The sequence below is a fragment of the Ranitomeya variabilis genome, chromosome 3 (assembly GCF_051348905.1).
Source record: "Ranitomeya variabilis isolate aRanVar5 chromosome 3, aRanVar5.hap1, whole genome shotgun sequence".
Lineage (NCBI taxonomy): Eukaryota > Metazoa > Chordata > Amphibia > Anura > Dendrobatidae > Ranitomeya > Ranitomeya variabilis.
The window spans coordinates 724,426,101-724,445,454 of NC_135234.1; the positions used below are offsets into that span (position 1 = coordinate 724,426,101).

Genomic DNA, 19,354 nt, shown 5'->3' on the forward strand with positions numbered 1-19,354 from the left:
CTTGTTCCATTACCTTGTCTGAACTTTGTCCTATCTCTGTCTCCTTGTCTGTGGTTTCTTTCCCTGCAGTGCCTCTCTGCTCTGCTATCGGCTCCGCACTCTGCGACCTTGCTTTGCTCTTGGCTCTGCACTGTGCCTTTACACAGATCTTGGCTCTGCACTCTGCCTTCACTCTGATCTTGGCTCTGCACTCTGTGCCTTCACTCTGATCTTGGCTCTGCACTCTGTGCCTTCACTCTGATCTTGGCTCTGCACTCTGTGCCTTCACTCTGCTCTTGGTTCTGCACTTTGTGGTTCTACCCTTGTCTCTCTTGCAGCTTTACCTTTTCTCCGCACTCCTGCGGTTCTGCTCCATTCTACTCTGCTTCGCTCCTGTTGCTGCAGTAATCTCTTGCTGCAGCTCCTCTCCGCATTCCTTGTGGTTCCGCTCTGCTTAGCTTCTGTTGCTGCGCTATCTCTTGCTGCTCTTCCGCTCCTATCCGCAGCCGTGTCTCTGCCGTGCCTGCCAGCCCTGTGTCTGCCGTTCCTGCCAGTCCTGTGTCTCTGCCAGCTCTGTGTCTCAGCCGTGCCAGCCTGCTCGTCTGAGTTTCATCTGTGCTCATCTGCTAGTCCTGCCTGATGCCCGCACCAATCCTGGTGTTCCTGTTTCCCAAGTGGGATCAGCAGCCACAGCCAGACACCACCCTGGAGTAGCACCTGGCAGCTGCCTGCTACACAAGCCTGACCTCACCATCAGAGGCTCCAGTGAAGACCAAGGCAGTTGTCATAGTCACGCCCCTTCCAGGGTAGTCTGGTTCGTGGCACAGTGGGGCCACAAACACCCCGAGCTCATGCCCACCAGTCAGGGCGTGAGCGTGACAGTTATTTGGTGCAAATGTCTGTATGGAGCATCTTATGGGGCCATAATCAGCATTTGTGCAGCATTATTTGGTGCAAATGTCTGGAGCATCTTATGGGGCCATAATAAGCATTTGTGCAGCATTATATGGGGACAAATATCTCTATGGAGCATCTTATGGGACCATAATCAGCATTTGTGCAGCATTATATGGGGCAAATGTCTCTATGGAGCATCTTATGGGGTCACAATCAACATTTGTGCAGCATTATATGGGGGCATATTATGGGGCCCATCATAAACTGTATGGAGCATTATATGGGGCGTATTTTGTATGGAGCATTATATGGGGCCATCATGAACTGTATGGAGCATTATATGGGGCTCCTGATTCAATATGGATATTTAAAAACACTTAAGCTACTGATGTCTCAATTAATTTTACTTTTATTGGTATCTATTTTTATTTTTGACATTTACCGGTAGCTGCTGCATTTTCCACCCTAGGCTTATACTCGAGTCATTACGTTTTCCCAGTTTTTTGTGGCAAAATTAGGGGGATCGGCTTATACTCGGGTCGGCTTATACTCGAGTATATACTGTAATAATTTTCCCCTTCAAACTTTGGTTTCGACAAAGAATGCTCCCTTTGTAGCAATTACAGCATTGCAGACCTTTGGCATTCTAGCAGTTAATTTGCAGAGGTAATCTGGAGACATTTCACCCCATGCTTCCAGAAGCCCCTCCCACAAGTTGGTTTGGCTTGATGGGCACTTTTTGCACCATGCGGTCAAGCTGCTCCCACAGCAGCTCCGTGGGGTTGAGATCTGGTGACTGCGCTGACCACTCCATTACAGATAGATACCAGCTGTCTGCTTCTTCCCTAAATAGTTCTTGCATAATCTGGAGGTGTACTTTGGGTCATTGTCCTGTTGTAGGATGAAATTGGCTCCAGTCAAGCGCTGTCCACAGGGTATGGCATGGCGTTGTAAAATAGAGTCATAGCCTTCTTTATTCAAAATCCCTTTTACCTTGTACAAATCTCCAACATTACCAGCACCAAATCAACCCCAGACCATCACATTACCTCCACCATGCTTGACAGATGGCGTCAGGCACTCTTCCAGCATCTTTTCAGTTGTTCTGCATCTCACAAATGTTCTTCTGTGTGATACAAACACCTCAAACTTGGTTCATCTGTCCATAGCACTTTTTTCCAATCTTCCTCTGTCCAATGTCTGTGTTCTTTTGCCCATATTAATCTTTTCCTTTTATTAGCCAGTCTCAGATATGGCTTTTTCTTTGCCACTCTGCCCTGAAGGCCAGCATCCCGGAGTCGCCTCTTCACTGTAGACGTTGACACTGGTATTTTGCGTGTACTATTTAATGACGCTGCCAGTTGAGGACCTGTGAGGCGTCGATTTCTCAAACTACAGACTCTGATGTACTTCAAGGGTATTATAACCTTCCATTAGCCTTCTTAAACAGTTAGCTAACACAAAGTACCATAAGAACACTGGAGTGATGGTTAACAGAAATAAACACTTGAAATAGATCACTCTGTAATGACTATAATACATGAGTTTCACTTTGAATTGAAAAACGGAAATAAATTAACTTGATGATATTCTAATTTTGTGAGAAGCACCTGTGTATATATAATTGGTGGCCATGTTTATCACTTCTGTGCGCATTGAAAAAGAAACGATTGCTTGTGAGATTTGGAGTAGGATTATGAGCGCTGATGACGTCAGCTGCCTAAAACTGCTAATTCTGTAGCTGAGTGCTAACAGGCAGTACGCTCCCGCCTGTGTGTGTAAAGTAGCCTGTTGACTGGGGAATCTTTCCAGCTTTAATTCAGTGAGAGCGTGAGGCCAGCAGCGGGTGGAAGATCTGCCGGGGTCCAGCTGCTGCCAATTGCAGCTGCTCTTTTCTGCCCATAGCAGCTCCTCTGCCCCCCAACATCTGCAACCTGTGCTCCTTGCACTTCTTCCTTTTCTAAGATCACACGGTGTATTGCAAAACTTGTGCTCTCCCTCCTACTTTCGCTGTCTGTCTCATTTTGTAGACCCTCATATCCTTCATCTGCATCAGAACCCCCCTCCTTCCTCTCTTAGTCCAGCTGAGGAACATATTATACCCCCTTACATATCTATATCTTGCCTACTCCACATTGGTCCTCTGCCATTCTCAGACCTGAGCTTGGGATCTTCAAGATGCAGCCAAGGCGCCAGGTAAGTAGAGAGGGCACAGGACGAAATGGGGTGGAGGTGTGAATAGAGGATAAAGGCGGCAGGGTCTGTACCCCCATTCATTTTGCAGCCAGTAGTGAAGAGGTTAATGAAACAGGAGGGTCCCGCCTGAAGACAGTGGGCTGCTTTGTACTTAGAGATGACTTGCTCACAGGGAGAGGGCAGCTGAGCATTCGTGCCTGTATTTCAGTGGGGGATTTTAGAGGGGTTACGTTGATGACATGTTAGCGAGGTACAATTATTCTTCATGTTCTGGATATTTTAGGAAGATTGTTTAGATCTAGTTTTGACTTTTGCATAGTTCTGCAGATACTTATATTTGGAAGATCTGTCACGTTCCACTCTTGGTTGCGTCACGGGCAGTAAACAGTTTGTAAAGCAGATGTGAGCGCAGATTTCACAACACAAGCTGTACACATTATTCTACAGATGTCAGCCATAGTTCGGTTTTCAAAGTACATCAGCCGATGTCAAAATGTCGATATAATCCTAATGATAAAATACGTACTTTATTAGTCCAGCTAGCTTCGGATGGGTCATCAATAGCAGATCAATGGGGTCAGCCACCCTGTACTCCCACAGATCAGTTAGTTGCTCCGTTCAGTGTGTTTACACCAGGCAGGCGTCGGAGCAAATTACAGCTGATTGTTTGGGGTGGCAGGTGTCGGACTCCACCGATCTGATATTGATAACCTAACGATAGGTTATTAATAGTGATGAGCAAACGTGCTCCCGACCATGCTCGGGGGTGTTATCAGAGTAGAGTGGTCGTGCCCAAACAGGGGTGGATTAAGGGTAGCCAGGGCCCCGGGCTGTTCAGACACTGTGGGCCCCCCGGTCATGTGACGGGGGGGTCATGTGACGGGGGGGGGGGGGTCATGTTATACCTGAACCAGATTATTCCAGAAAAATGGCTGGGCCCTACTCTACTGTAACCTATTAAATATTTGTTAAAATATCCAATACAATTTAGGTATATTTTGATTTTATTTTTCAATTTTTAAAATGACCAATATCACATACAAGGAACAAATACCACCGCACCATGACCAGACCACAAATTACAACCACAGTGATCGAATAATATCACATACAAGGAACAAATACCACTGCACCATGTCAGGACCACATATTACCACCACTTGGTGACCAATATCACATACAAGGAACAAATACCACCGCACCATGACCAGACCACAAATTACAACCCCAGTGATCAAATAATATCACATACAAGGAACAAATACCACCGCACCATGTCAAGACCACATATTACCACCACTTGGTGACCAAATAGCACATACAAGGGACAAATACCGCAACACCATTTTCAGACCACATATTACCACCACATAGTGACTGAATACTACAATACTGATCAGTAATAAAAAAAACAACACAATACTATCACCATAAGTGCCAGTATTCACAGGAGATCTGTACTTAGTATGCAGTGTCTGTGTAGAGGTAATACAGAGATCACTGGTGACATTATACACAGGAGCTCTGTATATAATGTATAGGTAATACAGTGATCACTGGTGACATTATACAGAGGACCTCTGTATATAGTATACAGTGTATAGTGTCAGTGTATAGGTAACACTGACTCACCAGTGACGTCTCTAGGTGATGTCCTCCATCTTTCATCCAGCACAGACCGCCATCATTTCTTCCAGCCAGGACTCGTTTCTGCAGGAAATAACACAGTTATCTCGAGCTCCGCTTGCAGAACACATTACTTAATTTTTCACAACTTCTACATTACACCACATGGAGAAAAAAAGGCGATATAGTGTCACTCTGCACAGTAACAGGACCGCCCCCCCATTTAAAACAGTATACTCAAAAAAATAAAATAAATACATCACTGCAGTAATAATATCCCTTAATTAGCCCCTATGTCCAGCATTGCCCCCAGACAGTGTGTTCAACAATCTGCCCCAGTATGTCCAGCATATTGCCCCAGAGTGTTCAGCAGTGCCCCCAGTGTGTCCAGCAATCTGCCCCAGTGTGTCCAGCATATTACCCCCAGTGTGTCCAGCATATTACCCCCAGTGTGTCCAGCAATCTGCCCCAGTATGTCCAGCAATCTGCCCGTGTCTCCAGCATTGCTCCAGTGTGTCCAGCAATCTGCCCCAGTGTGTCCTCCAGCATTGCCCCCAGTGTGTCCAGCAATCTGCCCGTGTCTCCAGCATTGCCCCAGTGTCTCCAGCATTGCCCCAGTGTCTCCAGCATTGCCCCCAGTGTGTCCAGCAATCTGCTCCAGTGTCTCCAGCATTGCCCCCAGTGTCCAGCAATCTGCCCCAGTGTCTCCAGCATTGCCCCGTGTCTCCAGCATTGCCCCCAGTGTGTCCAGCAATCATCTGCCCCAGTGTGTCCAGCAATCTGTCCCAGTGTCTCCAGCATTGCCCCAGTGTCTCCAGCATTGCCCCCAGTGTCCCAGCAATCTCCCCCAGTGTCCAGCAATCTGCCCCAGTGTCTCCAGCATTGCCCCCAGTGTGTCCAGCAATCTGCCCGTGTCTCCAGCATTGCCCCAGTGTCTCCAGCATTGCCCCCAGTGTCTCCAGCATTGCCCCCAGTGTCTCCAGCATTGCCTCCAGTGTCTCCAGCATTGCCCCCAGTGTCTCCAGCATTGCCCCCAGTGTGTCCAGCAATCTGCCCGTGTCTCCAGCATTGCCCCAGTGTCCAGCAATCTGTCCCAGTGTCTCCAGCATTGCCCCAGTGTCTCCAGCAATCATCTGCCCCAGTGTGTCCTCCAGCATTGCCCCCAGTGTGTCCAGCAATCTGCCCCAGTGTGTCCAACATTGCCCCAAGTGTGTCCAGCAATCATCTGCCCCAGTGTGTCCAGCAATCTGCCCCAGTGTCTCCAGCATTGCCCCAGTGTCTCCAGCATTGCCCCGTGTCCAGCAATCTGCCACAGTGTCTCCAGCAGTGCCCCCAGTGTCTCCAGCATTGCCCCCAATGTCCAGCAATCTGCCGCAGTGTCTCCAGCATTGGCACAGTGTCTCCAGCATTGCCCCCAGTGTGTCCAGCAATCTGCCCCAGTGTCTCCAGCATTGCCCCCAGTGTCCAGCAATCTGTCCCAGTGTCTCCAGCATTGCCCCAGTGTCTCCAGCAATCATCTGCCCCAGTGTGTCCTCCAGCATTGCCCCCAGTGTGTCCAGCAATCTGCCCCAGTGTCTCCAGCATTGCCCCCAGTGTGTACAGCAATCATCTGCCCCAGTGTGTCTAGCAATCTGCCCCAGTGTCTCCAGCATTGCCCCGTGTCCAGCAATCTGCCACAGTGTCTCCAGCAGTGCCCCCAGTGTGTCCAGCAATCTGCCCCAGTGTCTCCAGCATTGCCCCCAGTGTGTCCAGCAATCATCTGCCCCAGTGTGTCCAGCAATCTGCCCCAGTGTCTCCAGCATTGCCCCAGTGTCTCCAGCATTGCCCCCAGTGTCCAGCAATCTGCCGCAGTGTCTCCAGCATTGCCACAGTGTCTCCAGCATTGCCCCGTGTCTCCAGCATTGCCACAGTGTCTCCAGCATTGCCCGTGTCTCCAGCAATCATCTGCCCCCAGTGTCTCCAGCATTGCCCCCAGTGTGTCCAGCAATCTGCCCCAGTGTGTCCAGCATTGCCCCCAGTGTGTCCAGCATTGCCCCCAGTGTGTCCAGCATTGCCCCCAGTGTGTCCAGCATTGCCCCCAGTGTGTCCAGCAATCATCTCCCCCAGTGTGTCCAGCAATGTGCCCCAGTGTCTCCAGCATTGCCCCAGTGTGTCCAGCATATTGCCCCGGGCCCCCCGGATTGCCGTTCGCAAAAAAAGAGTTCTCCTCACCTGACCGGCGCTCCAGCGGCGAGCTCCCTCCAGCAGCGCACACTCGCCGGTGACTGACAATGACGTCAGACGCCGGCGACGTGTGCGCTGCGCCTGCGGCCGACTTCAGCTGCCAGCCTCCAATTGGCTGGCAGCTGTTGTCAACTATTGACGTGCGGGCGCGTGCCCGCACGTCAATAGGAAACCGCCGCAGCGCCGGTAAGGGCCCGGTGAGCAGATGAGACGGGGCCCGATGCGGGCCCCCTCTCTCTGCCCACCGGGCCCATAAATGATACGCCAGTCAGGGCACGGGGGCACTCGGGCAGTAATGTCCTGAATGGCGGCGGGCAATCTGTGCGGTAGCCTAGGGCCCCCCCACTCCACTGGGCCCTGGGCTACCGCCCAGATTGACCCTCTTATAATCCGCCCCTGTGCCCAAATAATATGTTCGAGTTCCTGTGGCTGTTTCTTAGGCAATCCTCGCATTTGTTCCGGCTCTCTAAGGCTACGTTCACATTAGCGTTAAGCTAATGTGCGTCGGGTTTGCGTCGGCGACGCAGCGGCGACGCATGCGTCATGCGCCCCTATACTTAACATGGGGGACGCATGCGTTTTTTTTTGTTGCGTTGTGCGACACATGCGTCTTTTTTGCCGCAAGCGTCGGACCAAGAAAACGCAACAAGTTGCATTTTTCTTGCGTCCGATTTTCGGCAAAAACCGACGCATGCGTCGCAAAACGCAGCGTTTTTGCGTGCGTTTTGACGCGTTTTTGCGTGCGTTGTGCGTTGCGTCGCCGACGCAGTGGCGCACAACGCTAGTGTGAACGTAGCCTAACAGACACAAAACATGCAACTGCAGGGACTTGAACATAGTATCCGAACACGCCTGAGATACTCGGATAACACCCGAGCACGCTCGCTCATCACTGGTTATTAACACTTGGTGACCAAATACCATGCACATGGATTTCCACAAGCCTCATTTAGACACTAGTGAATATACTCTTGTGCAATAACCAACAAGTTCACTAAAGTCTAAATAGTGATGGTGGCTGATCTCCAGAACAGCAGGTCCTGTAGGGTGTTGTTCCCACTATCTAGTGGTTGCCACCTTCCAAAAATGGTTGAAGGAAGGAAAACTGGTAAAATGAAAACAGGGTCATGGGCACCCAAGGCTCATTGATCTGGGCGGGGGGCAGAAGATCGGCCTGACTGGTCTGATCCCAGAGACGAGATACTGTAACACATTGCTGGCCTCTGGATCCCCCCAGCCATCCCGAGAACCGAGCTCTGTAAGCACAGAATGACCGTTCAAAGCAAGCACAGGCGCTCGGTGCATCACGGCGGGTTCAGTCATTTATATACACTTTCCCACCTTCTAGGTTTCCATCTATCTCCACCCTTCTCTGGCTCTATGAAGCCAGAGCTGTCAATCAAAGAACAGGGGGTGGAGGATGAAGGAAACCAAGCAGGTGGGAAGGTGAATATAAATGAGGGCTCTGCACCGAGTGGCGGAACTTAGTTTGAACAGTCATTGTGCTGCATCCCTTTAAATGTAATAGAGATACCATGTCACTTACTGGGCTGCTTGCTGCAATTTTGATAAAATCCCTGTTTGCTGCAGATATACCAGTTCTCTGAATGCTGAGCTCTGTATAACCCCACCTACCCACACCACGGATTGGCAGCTTTCTGTGTGCACTGTGTGTAGGCAGAAAACTGCCAATCAGTGTTGGGGACGGGGTTATACAGAGCTCATAAATATTGATGACTACATGGCAGCAGGTTTACTAGTCCTCTAATGATAAAAACAATCTTATCAGCAGATTATCCAAACTACAGCAAGCAGCCCAGTAAGTGATACATCACTGGAATCAGGGTCTCTGTCTCTACATTATGCTGCTCTCAGTTTAGGTGGCAAAAACCTTTGTGCTCAGGATCAGTGGAATACCCAGAGGTCAGACCTCCAATGGTCATAAAGTGAAGACATATCCTAATTCAATGTTATGACGCCATGAGATGGGATTACCACAACTGATAACATCCACTGCAGAAAGACAATATTATCAGGTGCATCTGCAGGGGGCAATGGATCAACTAATTCCCTGCATACAATTACAATAACTTATTTCATCATGGCCGACATACGCTTGCTGTTGAATAACATGCAAATATTTTCACACCCATCTGCAGGTCACTTTAGCACAATCCGTTCTGATGTTGTTTCTTGGACTACTGATTGTCAGTTCAGAGGGCTCTAAATCTATAAAGCGACAGCCGCCAAAGACCAAGGCTTGTGCCGACCGCCAGGAGGAGGTGCTGGAGCAGACGTATGGACACCTGGCTGCCGGTATGCTTAGTGCCTATCATCACACCCTGCAGCTTCAGCCGCTGGAAAAGGAGAACGTCAGCTGTCCAGCTGGGACCCGAGGTAGGGCCCCAGGGGACGGAAAGCAGCGGATACCAGTCAATATCCACAGCATATCCCCATGGGCATACAGGTGATTGTGCAAATATCTTTACGTTGTCACAGCTAGGATTGGTTATGTCTGGAAACTAGAATTTACCTGTAATTCAAATTTATAGCATATCAGTAGTATGTATTGTCAGGAGACAAGATGAGAAGCAGAGTAGGTAGAATATGGAGGCTCCTGTCAACATTAAAGTGGTTCTGTGTCTCAGACCTGATAAGGTCGGTGTACTCACTATGTAAATCGATGTCAAGATGGATCTATAGGTCAATTTGAATGTAAGCTCAATCTTTGCCCACCTAGCTTGATTGACAGCTCCTCAGCGTCACCCTTCCCTGCTGAGATCTCACACTGCTCAGTACAATATGCAGCCGTCAGAAAGGCTTGGTGAGCGGAGACTGAACACATTGGACTCATGACCTTTCTTATTTTATAGCTGGATTCAAAATCCTCATATCAGGTGTAATAATTATAGGGGATAACTCAAGAGACTCTTTGCGTGGAACAAGACAACTACAGGACACAGTTTTATAAGTGGTAAAGTCTATATTATCACACGGTGATTCAAACAGGTGCAGAGAGAAACTCAAGTCCACAACACTTGGTGCAAATAATAAACGCAGCTCAGCAGTCTATAGGAAACTTCAGAGGAAAATGCAATCAAGAAGAAAGTCTATGAAGCACAGTTATTCTTGAGGATACTTGACACGAATAAATCCTTGTCTTAAGCTGGAGTCACACTAAACGACTTACCAACGATCACGACCAGCGATACGACCTGGCCGTGATCGTTGGTAAGTCGTTGTGTGGTCACTGGGGAGCTGTCACACAGACAGCTCTCTCCAGCGACCAACGATCAGGGGAACGACTTCAGCATCGTTGAAACTGTCTTCAACGATGCCGAAGTCCCCCTGCAGCACCCGGGTAACCAGGGTAAACATCGGGTTACTAAGTGCAGGGCCGCGCTTAGTAACCCGATATTTACCCTGGTTACCATTGTAAAAGTTAAAAAAAAAAACAGTACATACTCACATTCTGATGTCTGTCACGTCCCCCGCCGGCGTCCACAGGGTTAAAACTGCTTTCGGCAAGAGCGTTGCTTATGCACGCGCTGCTGCCCAGAGCTTCCCTGCACTGAATGTGTCAGCGCCGGCAGTAACAGCGGTGACGTCACCGCTGTGCTCTGCTTTACGGCCGGCGCTGACACATTAAAATAGTAAAATACACGGATGATAACCCAGATTGGCAAAGAAAGGTGTAAATTTAGTGGAGGCGCTCTGAGAATTGTTATATGAAAATTCGGCTAACAGCAACAACTCCAACCAATCATCCTGGAGATGACTGACATAACATCTTAGATATTGTTTCAGCATCTGGTTGGTACGCTCAGTCTGACCATTTGTCTGGGGATGGTAAGCAGAAGAGAGACAGTAATATTGAGTGCAGAGCAAAACCCCTTCCAGAATCTTGAAGTGAACTGTACTCCACGGTCAGAGATGATCTCATCCGGAACCCCGTGCAACCGAAAGACATTCTGTATAACCAAGTACACTGTATCTTTAGCTGAGGGAAGGCCGGTGCACGGAACAAAATGAGCAGCTATAGTCAGGCGATCAACTACCACCATGATTGTATTCATGCCCCCCGATGTAGGCAGCTCCACAATAAAGTCCATTGATATAGACCCCCAAGGGCGGGACTGAACAGGTAATACTTGTTGAAGACCCATAGGTGCCACATGAGGAGTCTTGTAACGGGCACATACCTCGCAAGAGAGAACATAGTCCTTGGTATCCTTCAGGCAAGTTGGCCACCAGAAGAATCGGCTCAGGAACTCTTGTGTCTTCTGTACCCCCCTGTGACCAGCCAACTTGGAGTCATGTACCAACTTGAGGATCTGCAGACGGACGACCTCCGGGACGTAGATACGTCGATCTCTGAACCACATGCCACCCTTAAAGACAAGATTAATATCCACAGGTGGGTTGGCCAGAAATACATCACCTTCATAGGCCTCCCTGCACTCCTTTCACAAGTCCTGATCGTGGATGAAATTGGCATCAGATAGAATGGTCTTGGACGGGGCTCCAGGTACGGAATCCGCAGCATGGATTCGGGACAAAGCATCAGCCTTCCCATTACGAGAACCTGGACGGTACGAGATAACAAAGTTAAATTGATTTAAAAATAAGTTCCAACGAGCCTGATGAGGAGAAAGACATCTAGCGGATCTAAGGAACTCTAGATTGCGATGGTCAGTTAGCACTATGATCTGTTGTGCAGCTCCTTGCAGATGATGCCTCCATTCTTTGAAAGCCGCAATAATAGCCAGCAATTCCTTGTCTCCCACGTCATAATTCTTCTCTGCTGAGGTTAGTCTACGGAAAAGAAAGCACAAGGATGTAGCAGACCCTTCTCTCCAGTTCTTTGGGAGAGAATAGCCCCCAAAGCATTATCAGAAGCGTCCACCTCCACAATGAAAGGAAGTGTTGAATCTGGGTGTATCAACAGCGGTGCTGATGTGAAACAGATCTTAAGCCGATCAAAAGCTTCTTGAGCCTGTGATGACCACTTAAAGGGCTTTTCCTTCTTTGTCAAGGAAGTAATGGGATGGACAATATCAGAAAAATTTTGAATGAAGCGTCTGTAGAAATTTGCAAAACCAATAAAACGTTGGACCTCCTTAACGTTCTTGGGTACCGGCCAGTCAAGGATAGCCTGAATCTTACCAGATTCCATGTTCAGCCCCTGGGGAGAGATGATATAACCTAAGAACTGTATCTCAGAACGATGGAACTCACATTTCTCCGGCTTAATATACAGATGGTTCTCTTTCAGATGTCTTAAAACAGTTTTGACATGTTCTTCATGTTCCTGTAGAGTCCGAAAAGATTAGTATATCGTCCAAATAGATCACTACAAACTGGTCCAACAAATCTCTGAAAATGTCATTAGCAAGGTGTTGAAATGTTGCAGGGGCGTTACAAAGCCCGAAGGGCATCACAAGAGATTCAAAGTGTCCATACCGGCATCTGAATGCTGTCTTCCACTCATCCCCTGGACGAATACGCACCAAATTATAAGCCCCACGAAGATCCAGTTTAGAGAACACCTTAGCATGGCGGACTCTTTCCAGTAATTCGGGAATCAGAGGCAAAGGGTAACGGTTTCGTACGGTTACCTTATTGAGTTCTCGATAGTCAACACAGGGTCTAAGGGTCCCATCCTTCTTCTTTACAAAAAAGATAGGTGCCCCTGTTGGTGAGGAAGAAGGACGTATGAAGCCTTTGGCCAGATTTTCATCAATATACTCTTTTAAGGCTTGAAGCTCAGGTGCCACCAAAGGGTATACGTTACCAAAAGGAATGGCTGCCCCGGGAAGCAGCTCAATGGGACAGTCATAATGCCTGTGTGGAGGAAGCTGATCTGCATTCTTCTTGTCACAGATGTCAGAGAACTCTTTATAAGCTGTAGGTAAAGAAAATACCTGTACATGTGGTTCCATAGCTGTGGACTCAGGGACAGCTTCTGTTAACGCTGAGTTGCTCCTTGTTGGGAAGATAATCTCCTTGGTCTCCCAGTTGATAATTGGGTTCTGAGAACGCAACCAAGGAATGCCTAAAATCACAGGAAAATGAGAAGAAATTAGCAAGAAAGAAAGTTGCTCCTGATGATTAGGCTCCAACAAAATTTCAAGGGGTACGGTCTCCTGATCCACAGGCCCAGAGATTAAAGGTGACCCATCCACTGTTTCCATGGTAATTGGAGAGGCTCTTTGCTGAATTTTAATACCATGTTCCTTGGCAAATGCGATATCCATGAAATTGCCACCTGCACCAGAGTCAATCATAGCTGCACTGGAAATCCACTGTCCTGAACACAGGATCTTAATAGGAAGAGAATAGTGAGAGTTCTTTTCCTTAAGCTCCTTGGGGGGTGAAGTCATAGAAAGTGAATGGAATACAGCGTTTAAAGGCAGGCTACATTCAAAGATGTCAGATTCATCATCACAGTTGTCGTACTCCCCTATTGCTGCTAGCACCTTGTTAGGCCGTCTAGGACACTTAGGACAATTGATCAAGAAGTGGTCAGACTGGCCGCAGTAGAAACATATACTTTCACGAAGGCGATGCTCCCGGCGCTCATTGATCTCGCACCTCTGAACAGAATCAATTTGCATGGGCACCTCCTCCACCTCCCGAGATGTTTTACCTGCAGGCTCTTTGGAAGGAAGGGAAAAGTTAGAAACACGGTTATATGCAGCAAGTTTCTCCTGCCTACGCTCAGTAAGGCGAATGTCTATGCGCACACAATGCTGTATAAATGTCTCTAGCTCTTGTGGTGACTCAGAGCGAGCTAGTTCATCTCTTACAATACTAGACAGACCCCTTTTAAAAATAGGCAATTGTGCATAACTGTCCCAATTGGTATCTACCGCCAATCTCCTGAATTCAGTGGCATACTCAATAACAACGTTTAGCCTGGCGTAAAGACAACAAAGCAGATTCAGCGGTTGCACGGCGATTAGGGACATCAAACATTAATGCCATAGCGGCCAAGAAATCATCCAAGTCATTTAACTGTGGGTCACGAGACTCAGTCATCGGATTCGCCCAGGCGAGCGCTCGTGAGGTCAGTAGCATTATTACACACAATACTTTGGATCTATCAGTAGGAAAACGGTCAGCATGCACATCAAAATATAGCATACATTGATTCACAAAGCCACGAAATTTGTCGCGATCACCATTAAATCTGAATGGGGGCAACTTAGGTGGGCTAGCTGGTGGCGGTTGCCCAGAGGGTAAAGTCACTTGTGCAGCTATTTCCGTGCTTATGTCCTGAAAAGCCCATCCATACTGGGACTCTATGCCAGCAAGTTTGTTTTCCTGGGCTGCCATGCGGTTGCTCAAGTCCTGCAAAGTTTGTCCAAGCACTTGTTGATTGTGTTCAAAGCTTCCAAACTTCTTTTGCAGACCTTCCACATCTTTCTGCAGTGATCTAATTATGGAAAACACCTGCTCTAATTTGCTTTCTGCAGTCATTGTTCCAGCAGTCTCCTTTGTTTTTTTAGGCTAGAGTATCCTGTAATAATTATAGGGGATAACTCAGGAGACTCTTTGCGTGGAACAAGACAACTACAGGACACAGTTTTATTCAAACAGGTGCAGAGAGAAACTCAAGTCCACAACACTTGGTGCAAATAATAAACGCAGCTTAGCAGTCTATAGGAAACTTCAGAGGAAAAAGCAATCAAGCAGAAAGTCTATGAAGCAGTTATTCTTGAGGATACTTGACACGAATAAATCCTTGTCTTAGTCCAGGCACAGATAGATATGCTTATTAGGCAGTTCTAATCATATCTTAGCTCAACCAGGGAGGCCTGGTTAATAGTCTCAGGTTATTGCAAAGCAGAAACAGCTTACATGTCCAGCAAATGCAGATGGAAGTAAACACGAACAGCAGATGGAGGATTACTGGAAACTTGTGTATGCAGCAGGAACTCAGAGCAGAGTAGCAGGATCAGTAGCAGGATCACCACACAGGTTCACAGGAGCAGGTTTATAGCCAGGGAGTAATCAGAGGTCAGGAGCTGGATGCAAGGCAGAATACTCTAGCACAGACTGAAGGCTGGGGTGGAGTTTTATAGCAGGAAGACACAGTGCACATGAGACCAAAGACGCCATCTTGGAAAAGGGCAGTAATGCACAAAAGGGAAAAAATGTTCAGAGTCCTGACATCAGGATGACACAGCTCTGCCCCATGTATGTTCGTCTGGGCACCGGGGTAGTATTTTAACCATATGCTATGATTGGACTGTGATTGAAGAAAGAAGAATTAGGGGCTTGATAGTGGTGCTTGTGATGCTTCTCACTTCTCAGAGTCTTCAAGGAGTCCAAGGTCACAAGCCAGGAGGGTACGTCATAAACAAAAGGAAGAGACAAAAATAGTAGTCAGGTAACGTTCCGAGGTCAGAGTACCAAGAGGATAAGGGATCAGAGCTGAAGGGGTTAAACAGGTGGATGGTCATGTCAGGCAAGAGATCTAGCATACAGAACTCAAGTAAAGCACAAACCTCACAAGCTGAATGTTCATCTGGCAGAGGTCTGGGAGAAGCTGCTCAGCTAAGTAGCATGGCAATTACCTGGGATAGTGAACACTTGGAGTCACAGACTGGATAGTCGAGCTGTCAATCAACACACTGACAGCTCAGTACGCCCCTGTACCAGATTGGATGGCCATGCTGTCAAAGTACTGACAGCTTCAGCATGCCCCTGTACGGGATTGGACGGCTGAGCTGTCAGTAACTGCATACCCAACAACTGTTACAGCGCTATTCCAGATCCAATGAGACCACCTGCAAACTATGTTTGTATATAAACAAAAGTTTATTTTGTAACAAGCAATCGCTATCAAAAACTAAATAAAAATTCTAAAATTATCAAATAGATTTAGTACTAAACTTCTAAAGTAGAAATCTGAGTCCCGCGCATTTTTAGTAGTAAATATATAGAGACTTTGTGCACCCCGACGTAGGAAGCGGAGAACTTCTGAAATGCGTAGGAGAGCAGACAGGTCATTGTAGGCCGCTGGTGCATCCGGCAGTGACGGCTCGTTCCAAGAGTCAATCACCGGCACCGCATGACAGCCGAGCTACCACCCGTCCATCCCTGGCTCTTACAAGCACCTCGATCGCTCCACTTGTGGATACAGCTCGTGGATTTGAAATGAGAGAAAATGAAACCAGAACTGGAATCTCTTCATAATATTCAAATCCAGCTTACGTGACATAAGCAGAGAAGTCTGATCATTAAACAGGAAGTTGTCATGTAACAATATATAAGCACTAGTGATGAGCGAACATGCACAGATAAGGTGTTGTCCGCCATGCTCGGTGTCTTCGGCGTGCTGGAATACCATGTTCCGGTCCCCGCGGCTGCATGTCTAACAAACAGACAATCCCTGCGTGTCTTAAGGCTGTTGAACATGAGTCATGCAGCTGCGGGGACTAAAACATATTATTCGAGCACACCGAAGACACTCGGTTAGCACCTGAGCATGCTCAGATAACACCTTATCCCAGCACGTTCGCCCATCACTATCGAGCAAATATGAGACATCTATTGTCATACATACAATTATACAACCGTGTGACTTTTAGTACAGGTACGTAATTCTAAAGATTCGCATTTCTCTCCATTTTCGGACCATCAGGTGTGTATCAATTTCAGTAGTCACTATCTGTGAGGGAAAAGATGTAATATTCGATTTGTATCCTTTATGGCTTCCCCAGCACAGAGATTATTTTACTAACACTTTCTGGATCCATAAATCAGCAGGTTACACTCACTTTTTAATCTTAATCATGATAACGGTTTTAATGTTTGCTGCCCTGTATATATGGTAAAAATCCAAATACGCTTCCCTCCTTCTAATGGTCTCTGCGGTCCCAGTAATCCCACCAATCTTAGAGATATACCATTACTTGTTTGCCCTTACAGGAAATCTTGATCTTGTACCTTCACATCCTATTTAGGTCATAATTAATTTCTTAATATAAATGTATGGTAATCTGAGCTCTGTTCTCTTCTGAAATCTCCAGCATAGACATTAATGTAAACTATAGCATACCGGCTACTTACAGTCACCACTAGAGGGAGCATGCGAGCTTACTGCATACTGGCTTCTCATTGAGTTCAGTGTACGCAGTTTGCTCCCTCTAGTGGTTGCTCCCAGAAGACATTATTTTATTTTACAAATATTATGTAGGTGATTTGTTCCAATAAACACTGTATTTTAAGGGAGAAATTAATTAGCAATGAAATGTAAACTTATTTAAAAGAAATAAGGGTTATATTACAGCTACGAAGGGAATTGAATCACTTTGTATACTTTCTTCCAGGATAACGTATAACCCCACACGGTATCCCAAGTACATTCCAGAAGCCTATTGTCTCTGCAAGGGTTGCTTGACTGGACTCTACGGAGAGGAGGACCTAAACCTCCGTTCTACCCCAGTCTACATGCCTACTGTCATCCTCCGTCGTACGTCTTCATGCACTGGTGGTCGCTATGTCTATGTTGAGGACTACATCACGATCCCAGTAGGTTGCACATGTGTGCCAGATCCGGAGAAGGCGTCCGAGCCGGACAGTACAAATTCTAGTCTGGAGAAAGAAAAGTTCAAAGTCTCTATAAATAAAAGTGAGAAACCGTCGTCCAACTGAGCAGCAGAGCTAAGAGGGACGACGCGTGGACTGCGCTTCATGATCTCTCTACAGGTACAATGGAGTGAGAAGGTCCTAAAGTAAAAATAAGCACTTAACGGGGGAGGATTGCCCAGAATATGCTGCAGTGTAAAGCATGGTGTAGAGGACGTGTACACTAACATTATGTATATCTGAACTGGAGCGGAATGAATGGACGCGTCCGCAATGGACACTACATTGGTCATTCTTGGGGTAATGGAAAGGTACTGGCAGCTTTTCAGAATATCTACAGTCCCCGCCCGTTTATAGCTGCAGATGGAGCAGGGTTTGCTGCAGATTTTAGGCTACGTAGCTAATTAACACTTTTATATAAAAGCCATTTTATTTCCTTAATGCAAAAAAAAAAGATGCAACTTTGCAAATATTTCCGATTCTTTCTTACCTTACCCGGATGTTTTGGGACACGAGGCAGGGGTGTCCATTGTACCCGCACTCTTTGCCCTGGCTATCGAGCCTTTAGCTAATGTTATTTGTAAGGATCCCAAACTTCACGTTAGTGATGCAGAAGAACATCTTTCTGCCTCTTTAGGATTTTTGGTCAACTTTCCGGGCTCTTGTAAACCATACCGAATCGTTAGCCTTAACCATCAACCTCCTCACCCCAAATCTCAAATTACTAAAGCCGAATTGTGAGGTCAAGTCGTCCTCTTCTGCATCCTCCTTCCATGGATTCAGCTCATAAAATCACTTAGAAAGTTGGTGAGAGATCTCCGGTCATCGGCTACACACCAGATCTCCTGGCTGGGTAGGATCCATTCTATAAAAATGACCCTCCTGCCTAGAATCTGATATCATTTCAGGACCTTCCCCATCTGAGTTGCTTAAAGAGATCTTTCTTCATTGCAGCCTCAACTCCTAAAATGTGTCTCCTAAGGTAAAATAGAAGTCCGGTATGGAGATGTAACTGCTACCTCCACTTCTGAGCACATACATTATGTCCTCATAACCCTGATGGACCTGGAAATGTTGTCTATCTTCTCTATATAATGCCTCATTCACACATCAATGCTTTTTCTCGTATACAGTACAGACCAAAAGTTTGGACACACCTTCTCATTTAAAGATTTTTCTGTATTTTCATGACTATGAAAATTGTACATTCACACTGAAGGCATCAAAACTATGAATTAACACATGTGGAATTATATACTTAACAAAAAAGTGTGAAACAACTGAAATTATGTCTTATATTCTAGGTTCTTCAAAGTAGCCACCTTTTGCTTTGATGACTGCTTTGCACACTCTTGGCATTCTCTTGATGAGCTTCAAGAGGTAGTCACCGGGAATGGTTTTCCTTTCACAGGTGTGCCCTGTCAGGTTTAATAAGAGGGATTTCTTGCCTTATAAATGGGGTTGGGACCATCAGTTGTGTTGTGCAGACGTCTGGTGGATACACAGCTGATAGTCCTACTGAATAGACTGTTAGAATTTGTATTATGGCAAGAAAAAAGCAGCTAAGTAAAGAAAAACAAGTGGCCATCATTACTTTAAGAAATGAAGGTCAGTCAGTCCGAAAAATTGGGAAAACTTTGAAAGAGTCCCCCCAAGTGCAGTGGCAAAAACCATCAAGCGCTACAAAGAAACTGGCTCACATGAGGACCGCCCCAGGAAAGGAAGACCAAGAGTCACCTCTGCTTCTGAGGATAAGTTTATCCGACTCACCAGCCTCAGAAATCGCAGGTTAACAGCAGCTCAGATTAGAGACCAGGTCAATGCCACACAAAGT

General features: G+C 46.9%; 1 protein-coding gene across 1 annotated transcript; it reads left to right on the forward strand.

The window, feature by feature from the left end:
* Window positions 1–2,678: 2,678 nt before the first annotated feature.
* Window positions 2,679–18,593, forward strand: IL17D (interleukin 17D). Its single transcript, XM_077298367.1, has 3 exons — window positions 2,679–3,072; window positions 9,081–9,388; window positions 17,262–18,593. The coding sequence occupies exons 1-3, from the start codon at window positions 3,055–3,057 to the stop codon at window positions 17,584–17,586; spliced, it is 651 nt and encodes a 216-aa protein (XP_077154482.1). The 5' UTR covers window positions 2,679–3,054; the 3' UTR covers window positions 17,587–18,593.
* The last annotated feature ends 761 nt before the right edge of the window (window positions 18,594–19,354 follow it).